The sequence below is a fragment of the Calypte anna genome, chromosome 12, assembly GCF_003957555.1.
Source record: "Calypte anna isolate BGI_N300 chromosome 12, bCalAnn1_v1.p, whole genome shotgun sequence".
Classification (NCBI taxonomy): domain Eukaryota; kingdom Metazoa; phylum Chordata; class Aves; order Apodiformes; family Trochilidae; genus Calypte; species Calypte anna.
The window spans coordinates 14129234-14153094 of NC_044258.1; the positions used below are offsets into that span (position 1 = coordinate 14129234).

The following is a 23861-nucleotide window of genomic DNA, read 5'->3' on the forward strand; positions in this document are numbered from 1 at the left end:
GCTTTCAGACAAGTGACCACTTTTATGAAGCTTAAAATATTGCCAAAAGGTGGTATATGTATTGGCAGCATTATTGACTAGAATACTGTGCATGATTTCAACAGTAAACAAGAACAGTTTTGGGTTTTTTCTTTTATAATGCGAACACTGGAGAAAAGCACAGCTTGGCGTGAATGGAGTTTTTCTTTTAAATTGTAGCAAAACAAAAAAAGCAAAACTTTTCACTCTGACAGGTATTGTTCACCCACATAAAAGGGATTGTAGAATCATACAAAAATTAATGAATAGCAGGATCTATTTTTTTTTTAGTAATTAAATTGCAAATAAAATAAACTCCACCCTGGTTTGGAGCTGTCTGTTTACTTCCAAGTGAAGCGCGGCTACTGAACAGTGGGTAAGAATTTAAGTGATGCTCCAAGTTTGTGTTTACTAAGTCAGAAAAGGTGGGAAACAAATGAATTCACTATTTCTCCCCAGTTTTCCCCACAGCAAAATATGCTCTTCTCAAGTTTCTGTTTCACCGACAGCTCCATCACAGGAGTGGAGGGCTGGATTTGTCTGCGTGTGCATGCATGCGCATGTGCCATCTCAGACTGCTACAACATGAAAGCTAGAACAACAGTTACTCTTCAAATGCCTTAACATTTATTTCTTTGCACACCCTCATTCACCATAGCCTCTAATAAGCATGAAAAATACGACAAGTATACAGATAAAGGTACAAGAATAAAATGTCTCGCAAGTGTCCTTACCTTTCTGCAGGCAAAAAAACCAAAACAAACCAAAAAACCCAATAACAAACCAAGACCCTTTTTAAAAATGCAATACTTGATATATCTGAATTTTAAGACTGAAGGAGCTGAGAAATGTATTTAAAACTCCCGATATGCCATCAGGTAAGGCATACAAGACTCACTTCTGCATCTTATTATTTAACTGCTGCACCCAATGACTTTTGCAATGAGCACTGCCATGTACAAAGACTGAATTATGAAAAATGAGTAGCCCTTGCTGCTGAGATGAAGGTGTACTGTCATGTGCTGCCCTCCTCCTCCTCCTCTCATCCTGTACAAAAAGAACTTTCAGAAGATCCAAGGGAGGAGGAGAAGGAAGACTGAGGACAAAATGCTCTATCAACCTAGCCCAGAGGGTGCTGAAGTACCAAGTCACCATGAAACAGAGAAGCAACACAACAAAAAGAATTTCTCAGTGCCTGCAGCAAAAAGGGAAGCCTGAAGCTACCCAGCTTATAAGGAAGACACAATGGAAAGAGGTTGGTGGTATAAAATAGGCTGAATGATTCAGATTTGGATCTGGGATTGTCATGAGAACAAGTGAGAGAAACTGAGGTCAGATTCTGACCCCCTTGGATGCCCTGGAGGAACCAGGGGGTGAAATCTCAGCTGTTTTCATCTGAATTGTAGATGAGGGATCCCTGCCTCTTGGCAGGCAAGTGAAATGGGAAGAACAAAACTGTGCCATTTATATACCTTTAAGCACAGTCAGGCTGATACAGGACCATAAGCAGCACAAGTCTCCAGTGGACCTGCTGCACTGTTAGGTGCAAAGAGGACTCACGGGCCCAGTCATTGTTGCTCCCTGGAAAGGACAAGCCAGCTGCCCCTTCTCCATCCCAGGTAGATGGATGGAGCAGGGGTGTTCAGCTCTCCCCACACACACAGTGCTTGGCTGTGTATGAGGAGAACACACCTGAAGATCCATAGCCACAGGCATCCTCCTTCCCTTCACAAACTCTTGCCAGACTTTGCTACAACTGCTGCCAGGCACCTACAATGTGTCTGGGAAAGGGACCCTTCACCTCATCCTGCATATGTGTCTGCCAGAAGTGAAAACTCTGTAAACATCAGCAACTGACACAGAAGAATTCTATAGGCCTGATGTCTGCAGGGATGGGAGAAGCTTGGAATGAAAGGTGCTTCCCAAGTTTGATGTTCTCTCACTATCCTCATCCTTGTCCACAAGGATCATGCTGGGACAAGGAAGAGCCCATCCTCTCTGCACCAGCACATAGCTCACAGCTTCCCTCATCATTGCTTCTTGGGGGAGGGAGCCACAAGCAGCATCCCTCTGCCTCTCTCCCTTCTACACCTGGAAGGCTTTTAGCATGTAAAAAAGCAGCAGTAGAAGGACCTGTGCCTGATACATCCAAAAACACATCCAGAGGGAGACACGGTCCCTGGGAGTGTTCTCCGGTCAGCATGATTCAGCCAGCTTTGGAGGTTCATTACAGTCAACAAACTTCCCACCTACAAGAGCCCGATTCCCACCTCTCACCTGGGCTTTCTGAGAGGCATCCTTCCCTCACAACCCCAGTCCTTTACACCTTACACCCCTACAGTCAGTGACTTGACTGAGATGAGGAGGATGAGGGTCAGTGAAATGAAAACACTGACTGGGTGTTTACTGCCCTGTGTGATGCTGTCTCACTGACAGCAGCAGCAGTGCAAGGCAGAAGGGGGATCCTAAATATACAGGCATGTGGAGGATAAAACAAAAACCAAAAGCAGCAAGCAGAGGTTTTCTGCTGTATCATTGATTATACAGCTGTGTATCTAGCATTGCTGTTTTCTATAATTAATGACATGAAGAAGTTAAGCCAGTATAAAAAGTGGTCAAATGATAGTGCTAAGAAAGGGACAGATTTTCTGAGTTCCTTACAAAACATTCCATATCAGCTTTACAGAGACTATTTAAAATGCTATAATCTAATTCCATTAGAAGAATTGGCTAACAATTGCCACTTTTCCTTCTTTTACTTGTATTTACTGATACTAATTCTTAGTTTGCTGAAACTAGGAAGGACTGCTGTATGTTAAATAACAAAGGGGCTCCAGATGACTGCTCGAGACCTTCAAGAAAAATTAGTGAGGATGCATTCATCTGGTTTATAATCAAATTACATTTGCAAGACAAAAGAAATTGCTCTCAATTTCAAATTAAGCAAACTGGGTATTACTGCACAGAACATGAAGCATAACTACAACTTAAAAGATGATCGCTTTAAATTCACATCTTACTGGCCTGCAAAGCAACCTGTTAAAAATACCATATGTTTTCCTACAGTTGAATATTCAACAGGAGACCTCTTTTTGTGTGTGCATTTCATACTTGCAAGATTTGCACCTGTAGTTCTGAGCACGTGATGCAGTTGATAGACAGCTAATGGTGCTAATGAATTGCTCTGATCTGGGTGTGCAGTTTATTGTGTGTGGGTAACACACGTGTCTGCTGAAAGCAAACTGGGGCTCGGGCTTCAGATCCCAGTCTCTCCTCCATCAAGTATTGCACTTTAAAATACTCATTGACAAGTTCCCCAAGGAATTTTCTGTCTTGGGTTTGGTTGTGCTAAACACACAGGTTAACTGCTTCTGGATCCACTGATGTAAAAAAGCAGCTTAATGGTAACAAAAAAAAATAAATTAATTTTGGAGTCAGAAACGTGTGCAAATATTCATTTACATCAGTGCAGAAAATCTTTCCCTCAAAGACTTCTGCTCTGTAGGAGAACTTATTTACTTACAAAATTGGGAGATTGGAGCATCTAGCTGGGGTACATTTCCTCCTTTAGCATTTAGCTTTTGCACTTGGGTAGGTGGCACAGGTTTGTGAGACTGGCCGGTGGCTCGGTACATGGCTTGGACCCACAGGATGCGGTCCTGCTCATCGTCGCTTGCAAAAATCACTGTGTCTCCTTCCTTCACAGCATTGAAGAATGCTCTGCCACCCTCCAAGCCTGGTAAGAGAGAAAGCAACAACAGAGATTTTGAGTCCAGCCAAGGGGATATCCCCCAGCTTCCCACCCCACTGCCACCCCAGGTGTCCCATCAGCCAGCCTTGTGCTCTGACTTGTGGTTGAGCTTCATCCCCTTCCCCTGTGCCAAACTCATTGCAAGACAACCTGCCAGGTCCCCAGGTAGCACCCTGCGCTGCAGTTATTAAAACATACTTTGGATTCATTGCTTCTCTCACTTTTAGCCCCACCTGTGCAGGTCCCGTGTGATCTGCATGGCTTGAGCCCTATTAAAAAGGGGGTTTGAGGGGATGTGGTGGAGGGTTTCTCATTAGACTGAGTACATCAGTGCCCAGGCTGCACAAAAGGTGCTTGGGTGATGTGCTTATTTCTGTCTTTGCTGTGATTCAACACCCATCTTTGCAACATGAGAATTAACCTGGAATCAGGGTCTTGACAACCAACCTATTATGTCTTTCCTCTCCTCCTCTGGGGATACCACTATCCGCAGCATGGTGAAGATCGCTATTCTCAATGTGTTGACCCACTGAAATAAAAGAAATGTGCTCCTCCACTTGAAGAAGGGTCTCACCACCCCAGAGGTACCTCCAAGGCTTTCTGTCCCTGCCCCTTCTACTCACTCTCATCAGAGAGAAAGTAGGATAGGCAAAAATGCTGGGTTGGTCCCATAGATATTTTCTACAAAAAAGACAGGTGTAGCTGCTAACGTTTTATTTAGGGAATGTAATCTGAAGGCACAGGTTAGGACCATTACTTGATTTGAGCATTCTGTTCGCAATCAAATTCCACTGGGATTTCAGTGTCTAATTCACTTAGGCTCCCCAGAAGAGATGGGTCTTTCCCTCCTCTGGTCCTAGCTCAGTTCCTCAGATCTATTTATAGTAAAGTCATGCATAGCTAATGATCAGTATAAGCACAAACATATTTAGAATAATGCTGATCACAGTTCAGCTGCAAGCAGGGAGAAAGAGAAGGCTCGTTTTGGGAGCCTAAGACAGCATGGTGAGCAGGAGCACCCATGGGCGCAGCAGCAAGTACCTGGCTGGGGGTCTGTGTAGTCCACAGTGTATCCGTCAAGCTGCAGCAGCTCTTGAGGTTCAGCTTTTTTCTCCCGGTAGCTGCACATAGCAAATGTGTATTGACTAACCTGAAGAAAACCACAAAGTGAAAATGGCACCGGGTGATCACAGCAAAGCAATCCAAAGCGCTGACAAGCGCCGTACGCCGGCAGCGTGTTAACAGGGACTGGGGGTGCTGGGGTAGCTTTGATGGTCACTGCCCATACAAGACGGATTAAACTTTTTACCCATCTTTTGCAAAGCTCTCTTAACCCACCCTGCCGTGGCAGGTATCTCATTCCCCACGCTGGCACATACAGCGGTTTGATTTCCTCCAAAAGAGGAAGCTCCATGCTTTAAAACCCTCTTATCATTCATCCCCAGACAAGTGCAAGAGTGACACCCTGTCACAAACAATGCGAGCTAAATTGCTAGGTGCCAGTCATATTAAAGCAATCTTAAGATCCCACTGATCTCGGCAGTTGTTGTCATCAGTGCTGTAAATGGCAGCTCTCACTCCTCTGAGGTACCATCTGCATGACACGATACATTCCATGTCAAGCTCTTGACGGAAGCCGACTCAGCTGCGGGGGCTCTGCCAGGCTCCCGTGGTGCCTTCAGGAGCCCATCAGCCCACATCAAGACCCCACACCCGCCCGGCGTGGTCGGCGGGAGGAGAGGAGAGGATTCTCCGTGCTCCAGGCTAGGAACTCACAGGGAAATTTACTGTCAAATGATTTCAAATGACTTTGTTAAGGTTGTGTCACATCCCGGATGCCTGACGTAATTTTATTTGTCTGGGCGTTCTGGTTTTTTTTTTTGACCTCTGCATGAAACTTTTAAACTCTGCTGGGTGGTGACGGATTGCACTTGGCATTTTTTGGAAGTCAGGAGAGATCTGGAACAACAGGAGAGGGGCTGGGCTGGGAGATTTTGCCTCCAAACTCCAGAAAAATAACTTGGATACAAATACAGAAGCAGCACCTATTTTGGTGGCATCTATCACTAATAAAGTGTCATTTATTTAATCCAGAGGACCCTTCCATTGGCACAGCATCTCCTAGACGATGCTTGGTTTATTGCTGCCCTCTACGGGCTTCTGCTCACTGCCAGCCTGCTCCCAGCAGCCCTGCCTGCACCGTGCCTTCCTCTAGGAACAGCTCCAAAAGCCACCTAAGAATAAACCCTATCATTAACACATTTGTGGGAGTAAGACTAAAAGCGATGCTTTAAGCATCTTGCATCCTCCTTAAAACCACCAGCACCGAGGAAAGATTGACAAGTAACAGACCAATAGCAGGAGCACACCAGTGCCTATTCTGTGCTATGAACTTTGAATGCACACCATTGTACTGGCAACACAGAAATTAAAAAGATTAACACGAAGAAATCTAAAAATAACGTAGTGCCCTACAGCACAACATTCACAAGACTCCCGCAGCGTTCATTCAGTGGTACTTGCAGTATATTGCTGCCACCTCCTGGAGAAAGTCTTAAATGTACTTCGTTTTACAGTAAGATCCTGGAGACCTCATCTGAGCCCAGAGGATTTGGTGTCTGTGTGTTAGGCAGCCTGAATTTCAGGGATTGTGTGATAAATTTAATTCCTGAAATGACTTAGTGTTAAACTTTGCTAAAAATGACTGAAAACATCAAAAAGACTAATGTTTTTTTCCTCTCATGTACACTCTGTACATACAGGTAAAATCCACTCAGTAGCTCAGTTTCTTATTCTTTGACCCTGAGCGTGAAGTCTGAATTTCAGGTTCTTCTTCATGTACAACTAATTGTTCTCATTTTCAGACCCGGAAAATATTCTCCTTCCCTATAAACAGGCCAATCATATCAAGACAACACTAACATACAGAAACTTACGCAGGCATTTCAGAGCTTATATCTCTTGTGTTAAAAGCTATAAAAGACAGATGTAGACAGTGGGCTCTGGTGGAGCTATCCTGGGATTGCTGCAAAGCAAACTGGTCTCTCCTGTTAGCACTTACATAGGTCCCTTGGAAGAAGTTGCCCTACAACATTATTAAAAAGACCTCTAGGAGAAATCTACAGGTCAGTGTACAACGTGTGATGAGCCAGGGCTCATCTCATTCGGTTTCACATTCTACTCTGCTCACACAGCTCAAGTCCAAAGCCCAAGGACTGCCCAAGAGCCTGCTGGCAGGAAGCAAGCTAGGATCAGGCTGAAGGAAGGGGATAGCTATAGACGGCCTCTGGAGAAGGTGCCATTCAGAGTACTTGCACCTAAACAGCTCCAGCTACCACCTTCAGGGAGTGACACCCCATCCTGTTTGTCCTGTCCTCCTGCCTAAAGCATTTACAGCCTGGTGTCAGAAAGAAGCTGATGCCCTGGCTACCAGTGCAATGTGGCTCCTTCCATTTACGAGCTGTGGTAAAGCAAAAACCAACAAAACAAGATTCTAGAGAGCTCAGTAAGTCACAATCATGCTTTGCTGCTGCACAGCACTGCAGGGTCAAGTGGAGAGTGCAGCTTGCCTTTCATCAGTCCTCTAAAACACTGTGCTTTACAGAGCCTGCTTTCTGTAGAAGCTTAGAAGTGGGCAGACAAGTGAAACAGTTAATAGCAGAAATTAATCTTACAGCCTGCTGAGTTCACACTGAACCATAGCTGAGTATGAGAGTGAGCGAGCAGATGGGATGGGCAAGATGAATGGTTTGAGTAATTGGAAAAAACACAGATACAGAGAGGAAACTGAAGCAAGACAGAGGAGAAATCTCTGCCCAGTGAGGGACAAACTCTCAGGGCAGCTGGGATTTCATCCAGGGACTTGATGAGGGCCAGGAAAGGAGCATCTAAGGAAACCAAACTGGGCAAAACTAAAAGCAGGGAAATAATCCAAGGCTGCCCTGGCTGGCTCATTACAAAAAAAGGAAAACACTTTAAGAAATAAAGACAAAAGAACAGAAGGAAAAGAAAGCGAGAAAAAATGAGAAAAAGACAAAGAAATTCAGGAAAACGGACTGCAGGAGACAAATGCCAAAATTCACTATTCCCAGGCTGCTAAATTAGATCTGACTTCCTTGGCGCTTGACCATATTCTGTCACCAGCTATATAATCTGAGTGATTAATAAATACAGTAGATATGTATTAAGCAGTCCTGACTTCATCCTTGTTTTACCACCAGAAACTACTGCTCTAGTGAGCACCGCTTTCCCCAGGACCCTGCTCAAACCTGTTAATTGTCACCCCTCAGACCCCAAGTTCAGTCATTCACCTTCCCCTTTCTTGCTCTTGACATAATGCTGCCCCACTTGGGTTAAATTCTTAAATGGACCTTTCCTAGATTAACAGCCTGCATTTTGTCCCAAGGGAGAGAAACTGTGCTAAGATACTGCCAGCTGCAATACAGCTTTCCGCTTTGATGTGGAGACTCTTGTCCTCTGCTTGCAGCTGTATGTTGCCTCCCGAGCCCTTTCTTGACACAAATGAGCAGAGGAAATGATCTAGCTGAAAGAAAGGAATGTGAAAACAGCAGTTTTCACATCTCAGCACATCCATTCATCCCTAAACAATTGCACGTAGCAGTTGTCCTAACTTCATCCTTCAAGCAGGAGGTGTGTGTGTTCTCTCCTCGGGCTGGGCTGCATGGTTGGAAGCCACCCTGCCTGAGAATGGAAGGGACACACAGGACCTGCCATACACAGGTGCTACCAGCTGTGCCATTTTAAAAAAACATCAGTTCCCAAATATTTAGTGTTTATCTTCAACACTCAAGGTTTCTCAAGAATCACCACCCATGCTCAGTTCTCAGCATGGGTCTAAACTGAAAACATTATTTAACGTGATTATGGGGACCTGCCACGGGCCATTAACTTGAGGAGCACAGGTTAGGAGTATGTAGTATACTGCCATTTTGTGGAATTATTTTCAAATTCTCTTGGTTAACTGGAGTTACTGAACACTTACTTCATGTCATGTTATCCCGAGTCAGCTGAGTTTTGCTAAAAGCAGGAACTGTCACTTTTAGTCTAAATTATAATGAGTTCAGGGAGTCTGTCACTAGAACAATAGATCGAGCGTAGACACTGCAACTGGTTTTAATCTGCAAAGAGTTGATCTGATTCCAACAACATTCTGCAAACACCATCAGACACAATCAGCCAAAAACTGCTTCAAGCTACTCAGTAGACATGTCATCCAGGTACCATGGAGTGTTACTTCCCATATGCTGCCAGAGCACAGGAAAGGGGTTATGACAAGAGAAGAACAGATTCAGTCTGAAATCTCAATGTAATTAATTCACTTGCCCTTAAGAATCATTAGAAGTAATTTCCTATCACGAAGACAGCAAACCCACCAGAACCAACAATAGTGCTGTTGCCAGTACAGCACATTAGACCTTGCAAAGAATTAATAGAAGCTCTGTCAGCTATCAAAAATCCCAGCTTTATCACAAGCAAGGGTCTGATTGGCAAAGTGGCTGAAATTTTAAAGCTGTGCTCAGGCAGCTGATAGACTAACTTTAGAAACACTTATAACATCTGTGATGGATATAGATTTTCTTTCTTAACCAGTCAGGGAGAACTTTGCCCTAAATTGCTCCTTTGCTTTCATTTACCAGAGCCACTGGCATTACTGCTGACTTTACGAAGCATTTTCCTCACTTGTGATGCTGCCGACCATTTCCCTCCAAGCTCAGGGCCATATTCTGCCATCACTTTCACGCTGCATATCTCAGGATTTAAAATTAGGCAAGTAACGAGTCTCTGCCATGTAATTTACATCTAATCAGTATTCTGCTCTTCTGCTGCTCATCTCGAAGGGTGTCTACGAGAAGGGTGGGCAGTGTGCAGAGAGGACTGAGATTCATTCGGAACAGAAAACTCTCCCCTCTTAGCGCACGGTGCGTGCTGGAGGAGCACTCACACCAGCTCTGCCAGACGTGCAGAGCAAACCCTGAAAAACCTCTGCAAACCCTCCCCGAGGGGCTGCACCAAGCCCCCGCCCCCCAGCAAGGGCTATGCTGGAGAGGTGAGGCCCAGTTCTAGGAATGGCACAAAGGAACCGATCTCACCCACTACACCCAAACAAATCATCTCCTCTCCTCTACAACCCTCGCAGCAACACAGACACAGAAGGTGCGAGGGATTATTCCACCCAAATTACCAGGCAGTTATTGCTCCTTTCCCCTTCTCTCCAGGGCTTACACAAGCCAAGTAGCACTGGAAATGCTCCTCAAAGAGCTCCTTTTTCTACATGCACATGCAAAGCCTCTGTTCATGCTGGCAAGGCATCATTGACACAAAAGAAACAAACTGCCATCCACTCATTCCTCCTTGGTGACACCCATGCAGTTTGGCACCTTTGTTTAGATGGTTATGAAAAGGTTTAGTATTTATTACCATTAATTTCTTAACCACTGGTACCAGAAGGCGGAGTGGTAGCACCCAATGGCACTGAAGGAACTGAGGATGTGGCCATCTGAAATGGGGAAAGAGGAGGAGGACAGGGCACAGGACCAGGAGGAGGAGTAGGTTACTCTGCAAGGGGTGAGAGAGGAGGCAAAACTGCAATAGAAGATGCTACAGGTAACGGAGAGAAACAAAAGATCCAGAAAGAAAAGGCTTAGTTATTCATCTAAACTTACAGCCTTGCCCTCTTGGCAGTGTCACAGCCTGACCAGACCACTACATCCCAAATGGACTTTATCCCAAATGGACTCCATCTTTCGGCTCTGGTGCAAGGGGGAGCCTGGTGCAGATGAGCAAGCTCCAGAAACAGGGGCTGCTCCTCCTCCATCCTCTATGAAACTGAGCCAGCTCACCTTCCTGCCAGGGTTATTCTCTGTCGGCAGTTTAGCAGAGTTCAGAGCATCCTGGACATCAACACCTTTGCTGCTAATCCCTGCTCATATCAGCACCCGTCCTTTGCATTGCATAAAAAGCAAATGACAAACATACGGACAGCAAAGTATTTTTATTCCATCTTTATTGCCTGCTGACATGTTCAATATGCTCAAACTACATCTGAGGGACTGCATAGAGAGTGTTTCTTGTTTATATTTGATGTACGGCAGAACACTTTACATTGCACCAAATGTTGAGCAAACGGTAACATAACAGAGAAGCTGCAATGGCAGCTGGAATATCTGAGGTGGGCTACAGAGACTCTCTGGGGGCAAAAGTCTGCTCATCTTATTCAAATGAATTGCTTTTCTGGCAAAATTCTCCTCTTACATGCCAAGTGACGAATACAGACCTAGTAACATGAGAAAACATGGAATAACTCTGAGAGCTTCAATTCCCCAGAAAGCTGAAGAATATATAGCAACTGAAAACTAGAGAAGTGACTGCAACCACAGAAAAAGGCCAGAAGAAAAGCTCCCTGAGTGAGAATCCATGTCCAAACCTGCAAACCCTTGCACACAAGAGTATCAATAGATTAATTTATGAGAAGCTATTTAAGGAAAAAGGATTCTCTGCTTTGGAGATTCCTTGTTCACAGGATGAGCACTCTGCCTCACCAGGGCCCTGGCCAGTCCCTGCATGGAGGGTGCACCTGCAAACCAGATGCCTCTAGGAATGGATTACACAGATCCTCAACACCTCTCTTTTACCTAAATCTCAAAATACCACTTGGGCAGATAGAGGCACCTCCTGTGCCCGATCCACACTAGCTCTCACATTTTTGTGGCCATTTTAACCCCATTTGGAGTACAAAACAAGCGAGTGAAGTGTTGCTGGTGATCACACTTGGTTATTGGACTAGTTACTCAATTGTTTTCTCTAAATGGGCTCCTACTTACACGGCTCACAACCATCATAAATCTCTTCCACAGGATGGATTTTCTGGCCTGCCAAATAGTTTTGTGCTATGGAAGTAATGAAAAGTCCTCCTGAAACAGTTGAATTTGGACCAATAATTTACTCGAAAGAAACTAATCAGTTTACACCAGGTGATTTAGGACCACAGAAACCAGCTGTGTAAGGTAGAAGATGGACTATGTGGACTCCTCCCCTTAGCAGCACAAGAAAGCAAGCACACAAACAAACTCTATCCCAAATGTGGAGCCTGGGGCAACTGGTTTACACCATCTCAGTTCTTACACATGGGTGAAATCCTGTCCCATCTGTGACAGAGCTGCCAGCTGCTTCATCAGCAGTAGGATTTCTCCCTCTGGCTTAATCACTTTGGTTCTGTGGTAGCACAAGACCTCCAGTGGATTTCATGTTATTCCATCACAGCATCTCTGTGCTGCTTTCACCACAGGATCCTGCACAAAGATTTTACTTCTCATAATTGGAGACCCTGGGGAATCCAGAGAGGAGGGAGGGAGAGATGGACCCAAGAGGAATCTGTGGCTTTATCAGGTTGGTGTGAAGATGGAGTGGCTCAGACTGGGGTCCCACACTTCTGTGACCAGTGCAGTGCTTTCAATTGCCCTGGGGAAGGTGAGGGAAAAGCTAACAGCCCAAGTTAACTGCTGAGATCCTTTTTGTATCTTTTTTGTTCTCTTTTGGTCAAAGAGGACATCATCTGCCTGTTTCCTTGAAATTCCTAACCACGGTCAAATATAAAGGTCTGAAATTGGGAGGCCAGACAGTAAATAAAAGGCAAAAGGAAAAAAACAAAAAAGAAAAAAAACATTGAAAAATGATGGATGAGAGTTGTAGACAGTGTGAGGCAGTAATGAACATGAAGAGAAGAGAAATGTCAAGAAAGATATACTGACTCTGGTATAGTCAGTGATGAAACTTCTGTAGACTTCAATGGCCTTCAGATTTTACCTTGAAAGGAAACATTTGCACCCAAGTACCTTCAGACAAACAGACAGAGCTTCCTCCTCATCTCATTAACTCCTCACCAAAACTGGTTTGGTTCTCCCTTTCACCAAACATTTATGTACGTCTGGAAACTCGTGGCTAGAGGTCTGCAACTGGGTAATCCTTGAGAAGATGCACAGGTTTAGAAAAAAATCCATGACTTAACACACACCCTACACAGAACCACAGCTCAATATCAATTACACAGCACTGAAAATGGCCAGAGAAAAGACTTAAATATCTCATGTTCTGATTTAAGATCACACCTAGTTAAATCTGTTACCTGGACCAGGACAAAAAAACGTTTCTTCCATCTCTTCCAAACATTTTTACCAATGGCCCACAAATACCTAGGAGAAAAGAATAGCTGAATTCAGTACACAAGTGACTATATCTTGTTGCTTTTCAATTTGCTTTTTTTACACTTAGAAATTGAAGTTAATGTGCAAGCAGCAGCAATTACAAGATCCTTAAGCTCAGCAGTGTTCATGAATGTGTTTATTTCTAGCACGAATATATAACCTGTAAAGAAAGTGACATGAAAAACTCCCAGAGCCTTAATTTAAGTTACACAGTATTAATTCTCCCTTTGTCCTTCACATCTTGCTCAGAATTTAGGAGCCCTTTAATGCCAGTGAATGGCTACAACATGGTGGGATGGGTAAATAATACATTTGCAATGGAAGAATTAAGAGAGAGAAATCTTGAATGTTGCTTTAAGCCTTCACAAAACCATCTGGCTGAGGGGAGCTGTCAAACAGGAATACTTAATACAATCAAAACCAATGCCTGGGATCCCAGTAGCCAGTACACAGACTAAACCAGGTCTCTTTGCTGAACAGCTTAAGATGAATCCCTAGAAATCCCTTGGCTACAGATATTCAAAGCAAACTAAATAATTGCTAAGAAGAATCCAATTTACTGTTTTCTACAAAGGAAAAAATAACTTTAAAAATTAATGACAAAATTAGCATTTAATCTCTGTGATGAAGCAGTCACTGCAACACTGTAATACAAACACTGGCAAAAACAGTGGCAGCACCAGAATAATAATTAACACAAGGATATTACTCAGCATTAATATGTTTCCTGTATCATTAGAATTATATTAGTTCTTATATTAGTTCCTTTTTGGTTATGGTAGGGGTTTATTCTGGCAGCAGAGATTCAACATACTTTTGGAATACGATCAAGCTCCAAAACTCCAAATTATTCTAATGTGGGCACTGAGCCTTTGCCTAGTTCAAGAACAGGTCAATAATTATGTTTTTTGTTATTGCCACTAATGTGAACAGAATGACAACTGCAGCCCTGACAGCAAGCTACTATTATAGCTAAACCAGGTAGTTTAAAGCAGCATCTTGTAAATCCACTGTTAGTTGAAGAAAGCCTGAGAAAAGCCAGGACTGCCCAGTTGCTGTCAAAGAAACATGTATGACAGATAAAATGTCCTCTCTTGCTTTTGCTGCCTGTGGTTGTGGTGGAAAAATTAGACTTCATATGTGGCTACTGGCTCTGATCTCACTAGCAGAGATGACAGGAGGAGAAGGAATTAAAAAGAAATATGAAGTCCATCTAATAATGGATTGAATCTATCAAAACAGTGTGAAAATAAAACCAAAATGAAGTTACTTTCATAGAACCAAAAACATACTGGAGAAAGTGTTAAATGAAGCAGTGATTTTCCTGAATAACTTCTAGTTTTAATCACATCCTCAGCTCTGAAAAGCAAGCAGGGGAAAGCCTTGCCAATGCTGTGAGCTACATCTTCCCAAGGATGATTCAATTTGTAATTGCAAGGCACAAAGGTGGCAGCCAGAGATCAACCTTGCCCTAGATCCCCTGGCACTCATATTTCCCTTCTGACCTTCCAGTCTTGCTCCAGGCAATTGCCATTTAATTGTTCTGTGTATCTCTCTATAAATAATGATGAGCACAACGAAGTTTATTTCAAGCAAAAAGTGCACTGTGCTTCTAGTCCTGACCCATCAATGATGGGAAACACAGAATAACTGAGGAAATTGTATCATACTCAATAGAGAGTCAGGCAGTTCACCTGTTATTTCCTTACAGGAAAAAAAATAACCTAGCAATTTTCTGAGGAATACTGTTTAAAATGTAAACTGTTTGGCTGATATTCATTACACAGACTATGCTAAGAACATGGAAAGTGCATTATAAATGACTGAACTAATGCCACTTCTATATTTATCTTTCATTTTGACTTCCTGTGAACTGGAGAAACAGTTTCTCTTCCAGAATCTTAAAAACCCAGACATTCTCCATTGCACATTCAAAACAAAGGGAATTCAAATCAAGGTACCCAGAGTGCTTCATGTTTTGAGGCTTATCCATTCGCACTGCAAGCTTGATCTTCAGGTCTTGATCTGGGCAGTTTTTGGAAACAGTCATTTTGTGCCACTCGGATTGCTTTGGGCTGTTGGGAGTAGGGTGGAGAACAACCTGCAAGTGTCAAAATCAACAATGTTAAAAGGAAAAATTATTCACAAAAGGGGTTTTAATGTGGAACAAAAGCACAGCAGATGAGCTACTCTCCCTCTAAAAGTCGGCCTGGAAATCTCTATTCCCATCAGTGAGGATGGCTTTTTACTGCTTTTTTTAGACTACAATATTTTTAGAATGTAGACTACAGGCCTGATGGTGAACTGCTGTGATCAGCAATCCAGCAACAAGTTTCTTCTGAGGTTGCCCACTGCAATGCCCCTGTTTCAGCCTCATACAACTCAGTCATCCTCCATCTCTCCTGACATTTCCTGGGAGAGGTGTGCTGTTCCCAGGGCTCATCTCTACCTAAAATGAGCACCTTAAATGAGCAACACCCTGAGATAGCAAGCCACAGAGTATCGTCCCAGAACTACACCACATTCACCATTTTCTCCTGGTGCTTTAATATGTGTCCTCTGAGGTAGCTTAATTCTGTCCCCTCCTATTCCCTTTCTTCTTCTGATGCCTTCATTCTCAGAAGTGCCAGACTCCAGCCCAGCCCATAATTTTGTATTTCTCTGCTTTTTAAACTTTATTGCTGAGTCAATCACCTAGGGGCTGTTTTCCATCAAAATATCCTTGACACTGTTACCTTCTGATGAATGATTTTACAAATTATTTTATTGCTTCCTCTGAAGACTCAGGCTAACATAAGTAGATTCTTGACTTCACCCTTATTCATCAACAGTATTTATCACTTCTTTTATTGAATTAGAATAATGCTTTCTCTGGCAGGAATCTGGAGCTGTTATTGGTCTCATAGATAACTGAGCAACATCAGTCTCCACTACATCACTCTTGGAAAAAAAACACATTTAAGCAAATCCTGAAGATGAAAGTGAGTTCTCTATGCAGAGTGGTGTTACAAGCACAGATGGACCCAAACTCAGAGCAGCATCCAAAGACCCCCACTGTAAGGCATGGTGTGCAAGCACATAGACTTGTACCAAAACACATCTCTCAGTGAAGCAGCAGCCACTCAGGGTGTTTGAGATGCTCTCTACTTTGATTTCTAACTCCTTTTCATTAAAAGGAGCACAAACTTTGCTCAGCAGTGTTGCTATTCATGGCTCTTCCCCTCCCTGCTCTCAGAAGATGAAGTCTTGGCATCACTGAAATCCGCGGGAGCTTTGCCACCGGCTTCAATAGGGCCAGGATGTATTCCCATGCCTTCAGCTGCCCATCCAGCAAGTTCAGGGCTTGGGAGCATTTTCCAGCTCTCCCTTCGATAAAAGTGGTGAAATGAGGCGTGCTGGCTGCTTGCCAATTTAACACTTGCAATAGAAAGTGGGCATTGTACATGCCTGGCAGAGCACAAAGCTGCTTCTCAAAGGGCAGCTGAGCACGGGTGTTTTTGTGTATAAAACCTGCTTCCCTCTGCTCTTCGTGCTGATAGGTTTGTGCCCACTCCAACAACTAAACCAAGGGCTTAACACGCTCCTAGTTCCATTATTTCATTATAAAAGAAACTCTGATGCAGCCTGAGCAGACACGCGTCATCTCTCAGCCTCTCCAGGCACACTGAGCATCCCTTTGATGTTGGGCCAACTGAGAGTGCTGGTGGCCATGGGCCAGAGGAAATCACCACCCAGCTCCTTGCCCTGGCCACTGATGGCCCAACCCCCTTCAGTCCACAGAAGCTCCAAGCAGAGGGATGGCTTCCTGCTGGACCAGGAATTAAAGAACATTGGTGGTGCTGGCTCATCAGCATTTCGGGTCAGGAGGGGTTGCTTTGGGGCCTGATGTTTTCTCCAGAACAAGATGCATATCTAGTTGCTTCCCCAGACCAGCAAAGTCAGCACCATTTGTGGCTGCCAGTGGAAACAAGACTTAGAAAGCAAGGGGGTCTACAGCTAGTGTAACCATGCAGGGGAGTAAGCTCTGACTGGCATCATGGCCGTTGGGTGAAAAGCTCTGCTGATGCAGACTGAAGGGTCCCACATCACAGAAAAGGGCTGTCCAAAGATATTCTGTAGCTGTGGGCCACCAGTCCCAAGGCCCTGGTTTAAGGACCAGAGATGAGGGGCAGATATGGGGTGGGGAGGTCGACCGATTCTGTGGCCAGTCCACTGGGAACCTGAGCTTTCTGCTGTTAACACAATTTATGGGGGGAATGGACACCCACATTTTGCTCCCCACTCCAGCCCCACTGAAACCAACAGTTCAGCCACAATCCCCAGGGGTGCCAGGATTTCCAGCCCATTGCAGTGAGTACCTCAGGCAGAGCTTTCAAAAGCTCCAACCGTGCACCGGCTGCTCAGCAGATACGAGAGCAGCTTAACGCTCTCTTGCCAAACTTAAATCCCTTCTCTTTTTTTTTTTTTTTTTTTTTTGCTTCAGCATAATCCCCTTTTCTGCCTCAGGAATGTCCATTTCCGTAAGCAACTTCTAAGGCTTTCCGGACTGCCAATATTGCACACAAGATCCTCTGCCTGTGTGGAGAGCAGGCACAGCCAGCTGAAACGCTGCCACTAAAAACTCTCAACAAAGACAGCATGCGAGATGCACTCCTTTCCAGCAGTGGAGAACTTGATTTTTAAATTTTTTTCTTTTCCCCCTCCCTTCTCCTGAAGGTTGGCAAAAAATCAGAGCACGTTGTGCTCCAAAGATATATCCGTACAGGAGAGATTTCTCTAGGAAAGCAGAGCCAGGAGGAAAGATTATTAAACTCAAAGCCACCTTACCCTCCCAAGCTCTTTGTCCTCCAGAGCCAGCACTCCCGTGCTCTCTGTGAACAGCTTCACCTTCACTGCAGGAAGCGCGTGTGTTGTCGTGAAATCTCCTTGGGTGCCCCAGCTGTGGAAATAAGGAGAGATGTTCAGCAACAACACCACACTTTGGGCATGCAGTGGTTAACCAAAAATGTTCTGACTGGCACAAACCAAAGTGGTTGGGCTTTATGAGTGACAAGGACATAATTATCTTCTTAGAGAAATGCAGGACGGAGCAGCACAAAACCAGATTTAAGAGAACTTTTTTAGAGTGAACAATATGTCTCCTGCAGCAATACCCTGCATAGTCACACCAGTTCTTGAGGATGAACCTGCAACTAGGACATCTGTAATCACTCATGCCTCTGCTCTTCTCTTGACTTTCCAGGTTGACAGGGAGGTCTGTTTAGCCACAACTTAACCCAGGTCCTGTTTTCAGTCTCAGCCCTGGTTTAAGTTGAAGCCATTGCATGTAGCATAAGCCTGCACAGCAGGACATCATCTCCTTAGGGATGGGATGGCAGTGGCCAGGAAGCCACTCCACCTCTCCAACTACACAATGAACTGAAGCCACCATCTACTATTTGTACTTCATCAGTCATCCCCCAGGTGGTCCCTCAGCTTGGAAAGCAGTTGGGAAAGAAGCAGAGAAGACATGAAAATCCCTTCTGTACCAAGGGGTAAAAAGTCATGATCCTTTTAGGTTGGAGAATTCACTGTTGCATTTCAAGCTTTGTTTCTACAGCTTAGAAAGTTAGGAACTTATTAAAAGAAACCCAGACAGAAACTTCCACATAGCACTAAGCAAAGCACTCCTAAAACCACACACACTTGCCCTCATTAGTAGAGAACAGCTTGGCTGAATACAAAGGGAAGAGGAAGGGCTGGGGAAGTGCCCAACCACAAGGAGGATGCTCCTGAAAACCCAGTCATGCAGAGGCCCAACATGAAACTTGCAGATAAAACCTGTTCTCTTTTCTTGTCTATTTTTTTTTTAATAATTCATTTTGAGCTAGATTTCTATGCTGTTCTCAGACACCCTGAAAATTCAGCACGCTTCAAAATTCATGCAAAGTGTACAAGCAAGCCTGAGGAATAATCACATGGAATATACTTCTTGCAAACTAGAAGAAAACAAGAGTGTGCCATGAGTAGCACCTCGGATCAATGTGATGGAACACACACTGTCACCTAGGTGAGAGATGATACCATATCCCACTGACCACGTCTATTCACCCTTGTGCTATTAATGACATTTCATCATTCATCAGCAAATTCGCAGATGACACCAAGCTGGGAGGAAGTGTGGACCAACTCGAAGGCAGGAGGGCTCTGCAGAGGGACCTGGACAAACTAGAGAGCTGGGCTGATTCCAACGGGATGAGGTTCAACAAGGCCAAGTGCCGGGTCCTGCACTTTGGCCACAACAACCCCATGCAGCGCTACAGGCTGGGGACAGAGTGGCTGGAGAGCAGCCAGGCAGAAAGGGACCTGGGAGTCTGCATTGACAAGAAACTGAACATGAGCCAGCAGTGTGCCCAGGTGGCCAAGAAGGCCAATGGCATTCTGGCCTGTATCAGAAACAGCGTCACCAGCAGGTCCAGGGAGGTGATTCTTCCCCTGTACTCAGCCCTGGTGAGGCCACACCTTGAGTACTGTGTCCAGTTCTGGGCCCCTCAGTTTAAGAAGCATGTAGAGGTCCTGGAACAGGTCCAAAGGAGGGCAACCAGGCTGGTGAAGGGACTCGAGCACAGGCCCTATGAGGAGAGGCTGAGAGAGCTGGGGCTGTTCAGCCTGAAGAAGAGGAGGCTCAGGGGAGACCTCATTGCTGCCTACAACTACCTGAAAGGAGGCTGTAGCGAGGTGGGAACTGGACTCTTTTCACAAACAACCTTCAACAAGACAAGAGGACACAGTCTTAAGTTGTGCCAGGGGAGGTTTAGGTTAGATATTAGAAAGAATTTCTTCACGGAGAGGGTGATCAGGCTATGGAATGGACTGCCCGGTGAGGTGGTAGATTCTCCGTCCCTGGAGACATTTAAAAAAAGACTGGATGTGGCACTCAGTGCCATGGTCTAGCAACTGCTCCGGTGGGTCAAGGGTTGGACTAGATGATCTCTGAGGTCCCTTCCAACCAAGCTAATTCTATGATTCTATGATTCTATGATTTTACACTGTGCTCAGATTAGGTCCTCTGCTGAAGAAGGGCAGTTCCCTTGAAATGACTGGGAAAAGGCTGAGAGGACACATGGTCCAGTGACCACACATTCTTCAAACATAAATAACAAACAGCAAGTTTTGTATTTGGAAAGTTATCAGGAAAAATAACTCCTTCCTGTGCTGAAGGAGTATGGTTCTATGCTCTTCACTCCTCTGAGAAAGTTTTGTCCAACTGAACTTAGCAGATGAGCATGGTCAGTGCAGAGATGATTTAACAATCTCAGTTCATTTGTCATCTTCTCTCTGAAGTTTTCTTTCCTCCACTGGTCCACACATTCCCTCTTTTATGACAACGAATAACACTGCCACCAGTGCCAGGGAGCAGGGGCTTGGCATAAATTATCAACAGCACTACCAGTCCAGTCAGAACCCAAATATTGAACCTTTTTCATGTGAAATCCATCAGCTACATAATAAATGTTTTAAACATAATTACCAAGAAACAATCTGATTTTCTAATTGCAGCTTCAGGTCACAGGTTATGTTTTCTCTCAGAAAAAAGCCCCTTTGTTGTCACCAGGAGGATGATAATCTATTTTTGGGTGTAAGAGGAAAAAGTAAGGAAATATCCAGTTTTACAGTGTGTATTTTGACAGCATCTGCTTTATAGAACTCATATCTCTGTTTACTATTAAAAAGCTCTTATTTGCTGAAGCATTCCCAGACCATATGTTATCAACAAATGTTACTAACCAAATACAAACAGTAATTTTCATTAGGTTTCCTTCATGGGAACAACATTAACCACAAAGGGAATAAATGTTTCAAACGACCGTAAACATAAATGGCAAACCCCTGACAACACTGTGATGCTGACATACTCATACTCCCAAAACCCCCAAAAAGATTTGTGCCAATACCAAAGGACCCTCAGAGTTGGGTTTTGTGCAGGTTGAAGCCTCTGGTGATGTCATTAGTTACCATAGTGATGCTCAACATAAGGCCATCATTCATGTCACTGAAACATCATTTGTATTCAACCTAAATGTGCCATTTATCTGTGCTGTGTTTTACATTATTGTTCAGAAATTTAGCTCTGGACAGTAGTTAGGTATAAGGATCTTCTGAGGGACTAACAATGTAATTGGTTCATTTCCATATTTAATAATTAAGCAGGTTATGACTGCGGGGTAATTATTTGTTGGGAAAGTGCCCTGGGTCCCACTCTGGACAAATCTCATGAAGCAGACACACTGTATTGTCCCCATATCACAGAGATCATGCTGACACTTCAAAGCAATCATATATCTGTAAACAAAGACAAACAAAGTCATTCTGGCCAAAAGGTAATATATATTTAGAAGCCACAGAAAAGAAGTAAAAAAGCAGAAAAATCCTGACAGTACTTTCTTAGTTAGGACCATATTAACTGTCTGAATCCCACCTGTAACCCTCAGCCCAGCACTTCTTATTGCCCAGTGTATCCCAAAACGTGGAGCTGGCCATACATAAAGGCTTTGCTGGAATTATCACCCAATTTATGGCACCTGTGCTTTTCCAGTGGTATCACCAGGATCTACCTCCACCTCCAGAGCTTCTAGTTAGGCATCAAACTTAGCATGAACGGCTAAACTCTTCTAGCTGCAGAGCACCAGAGGATGACATGTCCCAGGTGCTAATTTGACAAATGTTGGCCCTTGTTTTACCTTTTACAAGCAAAGTGAGTAAACCACCATTGTAGACTTAGTGTGTAAGAGGGAGAGCATTGCCATTGCTCATACAGGTGCCATGCTGCTCAGACCAAGCTGTTACCAGATGTTTCAAGCAACACATTGGCCATCTTCTGGCAAACCTTTAGGCTGACATTACTCAGCCCTTCCCAAGTTATGGGCAAAACAAGTAAGACCACCTAGTGCCTTCATATTTCTAGATGTCTTCCTCTACAATACCCCACTTATGTGGCCTTATCTATATCTCTCTCAGCGATCCTAGGGAGAGATTGATTTAATAATTTCTATTCACCTCTTTAAGTTCCTCTAAGCCAAACTTTATTACCCATGACCTTCCCAATAGTGAACATCCATGTTAACACCCAGGAGAATGCACTAAATTCTTTAGGTCATGTCCTGAGCTCTCCAGCAAGTCTGCTTAGTCCCTGCCTGATATAACCGTTCTTCCATCATTGTCCTTGTAACTTGATCTGGCTAAAACATCGATACTTGTGATTTTTATAAATAATGAACAAGTGCAACAGAATGACACTGCTGGGCCATGAATCAGCCCTGCTAACCAGCTTGGCCTGTCAGTGGGATAACATGGGAGCAGCTGGAGAGTGATGTGCTTTCGATGAGGCTGACATTTAAACATGATCTATGACCAGTTTTCATGGGCTTCAAAACTGCCAGAGGACATCTTTTTTCCCCTCTCTAGACATATTTATGGAAACAGGTTTGCTTGACATCTTGAATGGAATAAACACGAAAAAAGCAGATAATAAAACTAAAAACATGTCTTAAAGGAGAGCTTAGCTTTTCCCTTGGAGGTTTCCTTCCAGGTGTGCATTATGCCCAACATACACAGCAGTATCCTGGGACACAGAAATAATGCTGGAGAAGCAGCCCTTCTGCTTTGATGGCTACAAGTTTACTGGTTAAGTAGAAAGCCTTGCAGAAAAATATTCCTGCACATTGGTCAGATATGTATTAATTATTTCTTGAACCACCTGCTCAGTATTGGTTTTCAAACATAACTGAGTCAGCATCAATGCTTGTCCCCTCCCAGGCCAGTAGCATGTCCTTGGGAACACATCAGCCATCCACCAGGAAAATGGCAATTCATTTAATCCATCTGGTGGTTTTTATGGGTCTGAGTCTGGATTTCACATGCCACAGAGAGCCTCAAATGGAACTATAGCTCTGAGGAAAGGTTTTGATCTGCAGCTATCAGGAGAGGATGCCGAGACATGAGAGAGATCACAGTGGTAGAAAATCACCTGCCTTGGACTGCTGCTATTGTAATGAGGAGAGATTTAATTAATGGTTGGTGAATTTAGGCCTTAATTTGCCTCATCCTAGTTTAGAGACAGCAAGCAGATGACATAAAGCCTGCCCCAAAGGTGCCCTTGTCTTTCTGCTGCTGCAGGGGGATGCTGCAGGTCCATGAGAAAGATTTTAAATTACAGTCTCAAAGGATACATAGGGATGCAAAGAACCTTCTGAGTTTTTGCTCATGTAAAACTGTCATGAGACAGGAAATACAATTCAGGTGCTAAGAAAGTACCTTTCTACTCTGCCTGTAGAAACAGATTGCAACTGGTTTGCATCCATAACATAGCTTAATGGCCAAGAGCTGCAGAGCCTCCTCTGGGATTCCTCCCATGGCAAGGGTGTGATGTGTTTACTCACCTTCAGAACAGGACAACCAAAGTGATCAGACACAGAGTGACAACACAGCCTATTTTTGCTCACATGTTTCCTCTCCTCCCTTTCCACTGATGGAACAGCCTTCCAGTCCAGTCCCCTCAGAAGAAACTGAGCTGAATTAGGAGTGACAGCACAAACAGACTTGATACATCTCAGACTTTCCTGTGCAGAGTTTGTGATGCTGGTAAAACCTGTTCCCAACAACAAAGCCACTGTGCAGGAGACTGAAAAGTGGGCATCCCTGCTGGCACACAGCAGGGCCTCTGCCTGCCTTCTCCTGGAGCTACCTAATGTGAGGCTTTATCTCTGCACCAACCACTGGCCTCTGCTCTGATGGGACAACCCAAAGGCTAAGTAAATCCCTTCTTTCCTATGATGTCCTAATTTCTGCCAAGCAATACTCTTTCTGCTAAAAAACACATCATCAGAAATCAT

The 23861-nt window shown here is 44.1% G+C and overlaps 1 protein-coding gene across 5 annotated transcripts in view; it reads right to left on the reverse strand.

Moving 5' to 3' along the window:
- CADPS (calcium dependent secretion activator) overlaps positions 1–23861 on the reverse strand; it is a 203624-nt gene that overhangs the window by 92157 nt on the left and 87606 nt on the right. For all 5 annotated transcript variants that reach the window (XM_030458293.1, XM_030458292.1, XM_030458289.1 and 2 more), the window contains exons 7-11: positions 17818–17929; positions 14952–15091; positions 12912–12978; positions 4811–4919; positions 3542–3754 (exon numbers count right to left, since the gene is read on the reverse strand). In XM_030458293.1, the coding sequence (XP_030314153.1) occupies positions 3542–3754; positions 4811–4919; positions 12912–12978; positions 14952–15091; positions 17818–17929 (641 nt within the window). The remainder of the gene's footprint in view (positions 1–3541; positions 3755–4810; positions 4920–12911; positions 12979–14951; positions 15092–17817; positions 17930–23861) is intronic.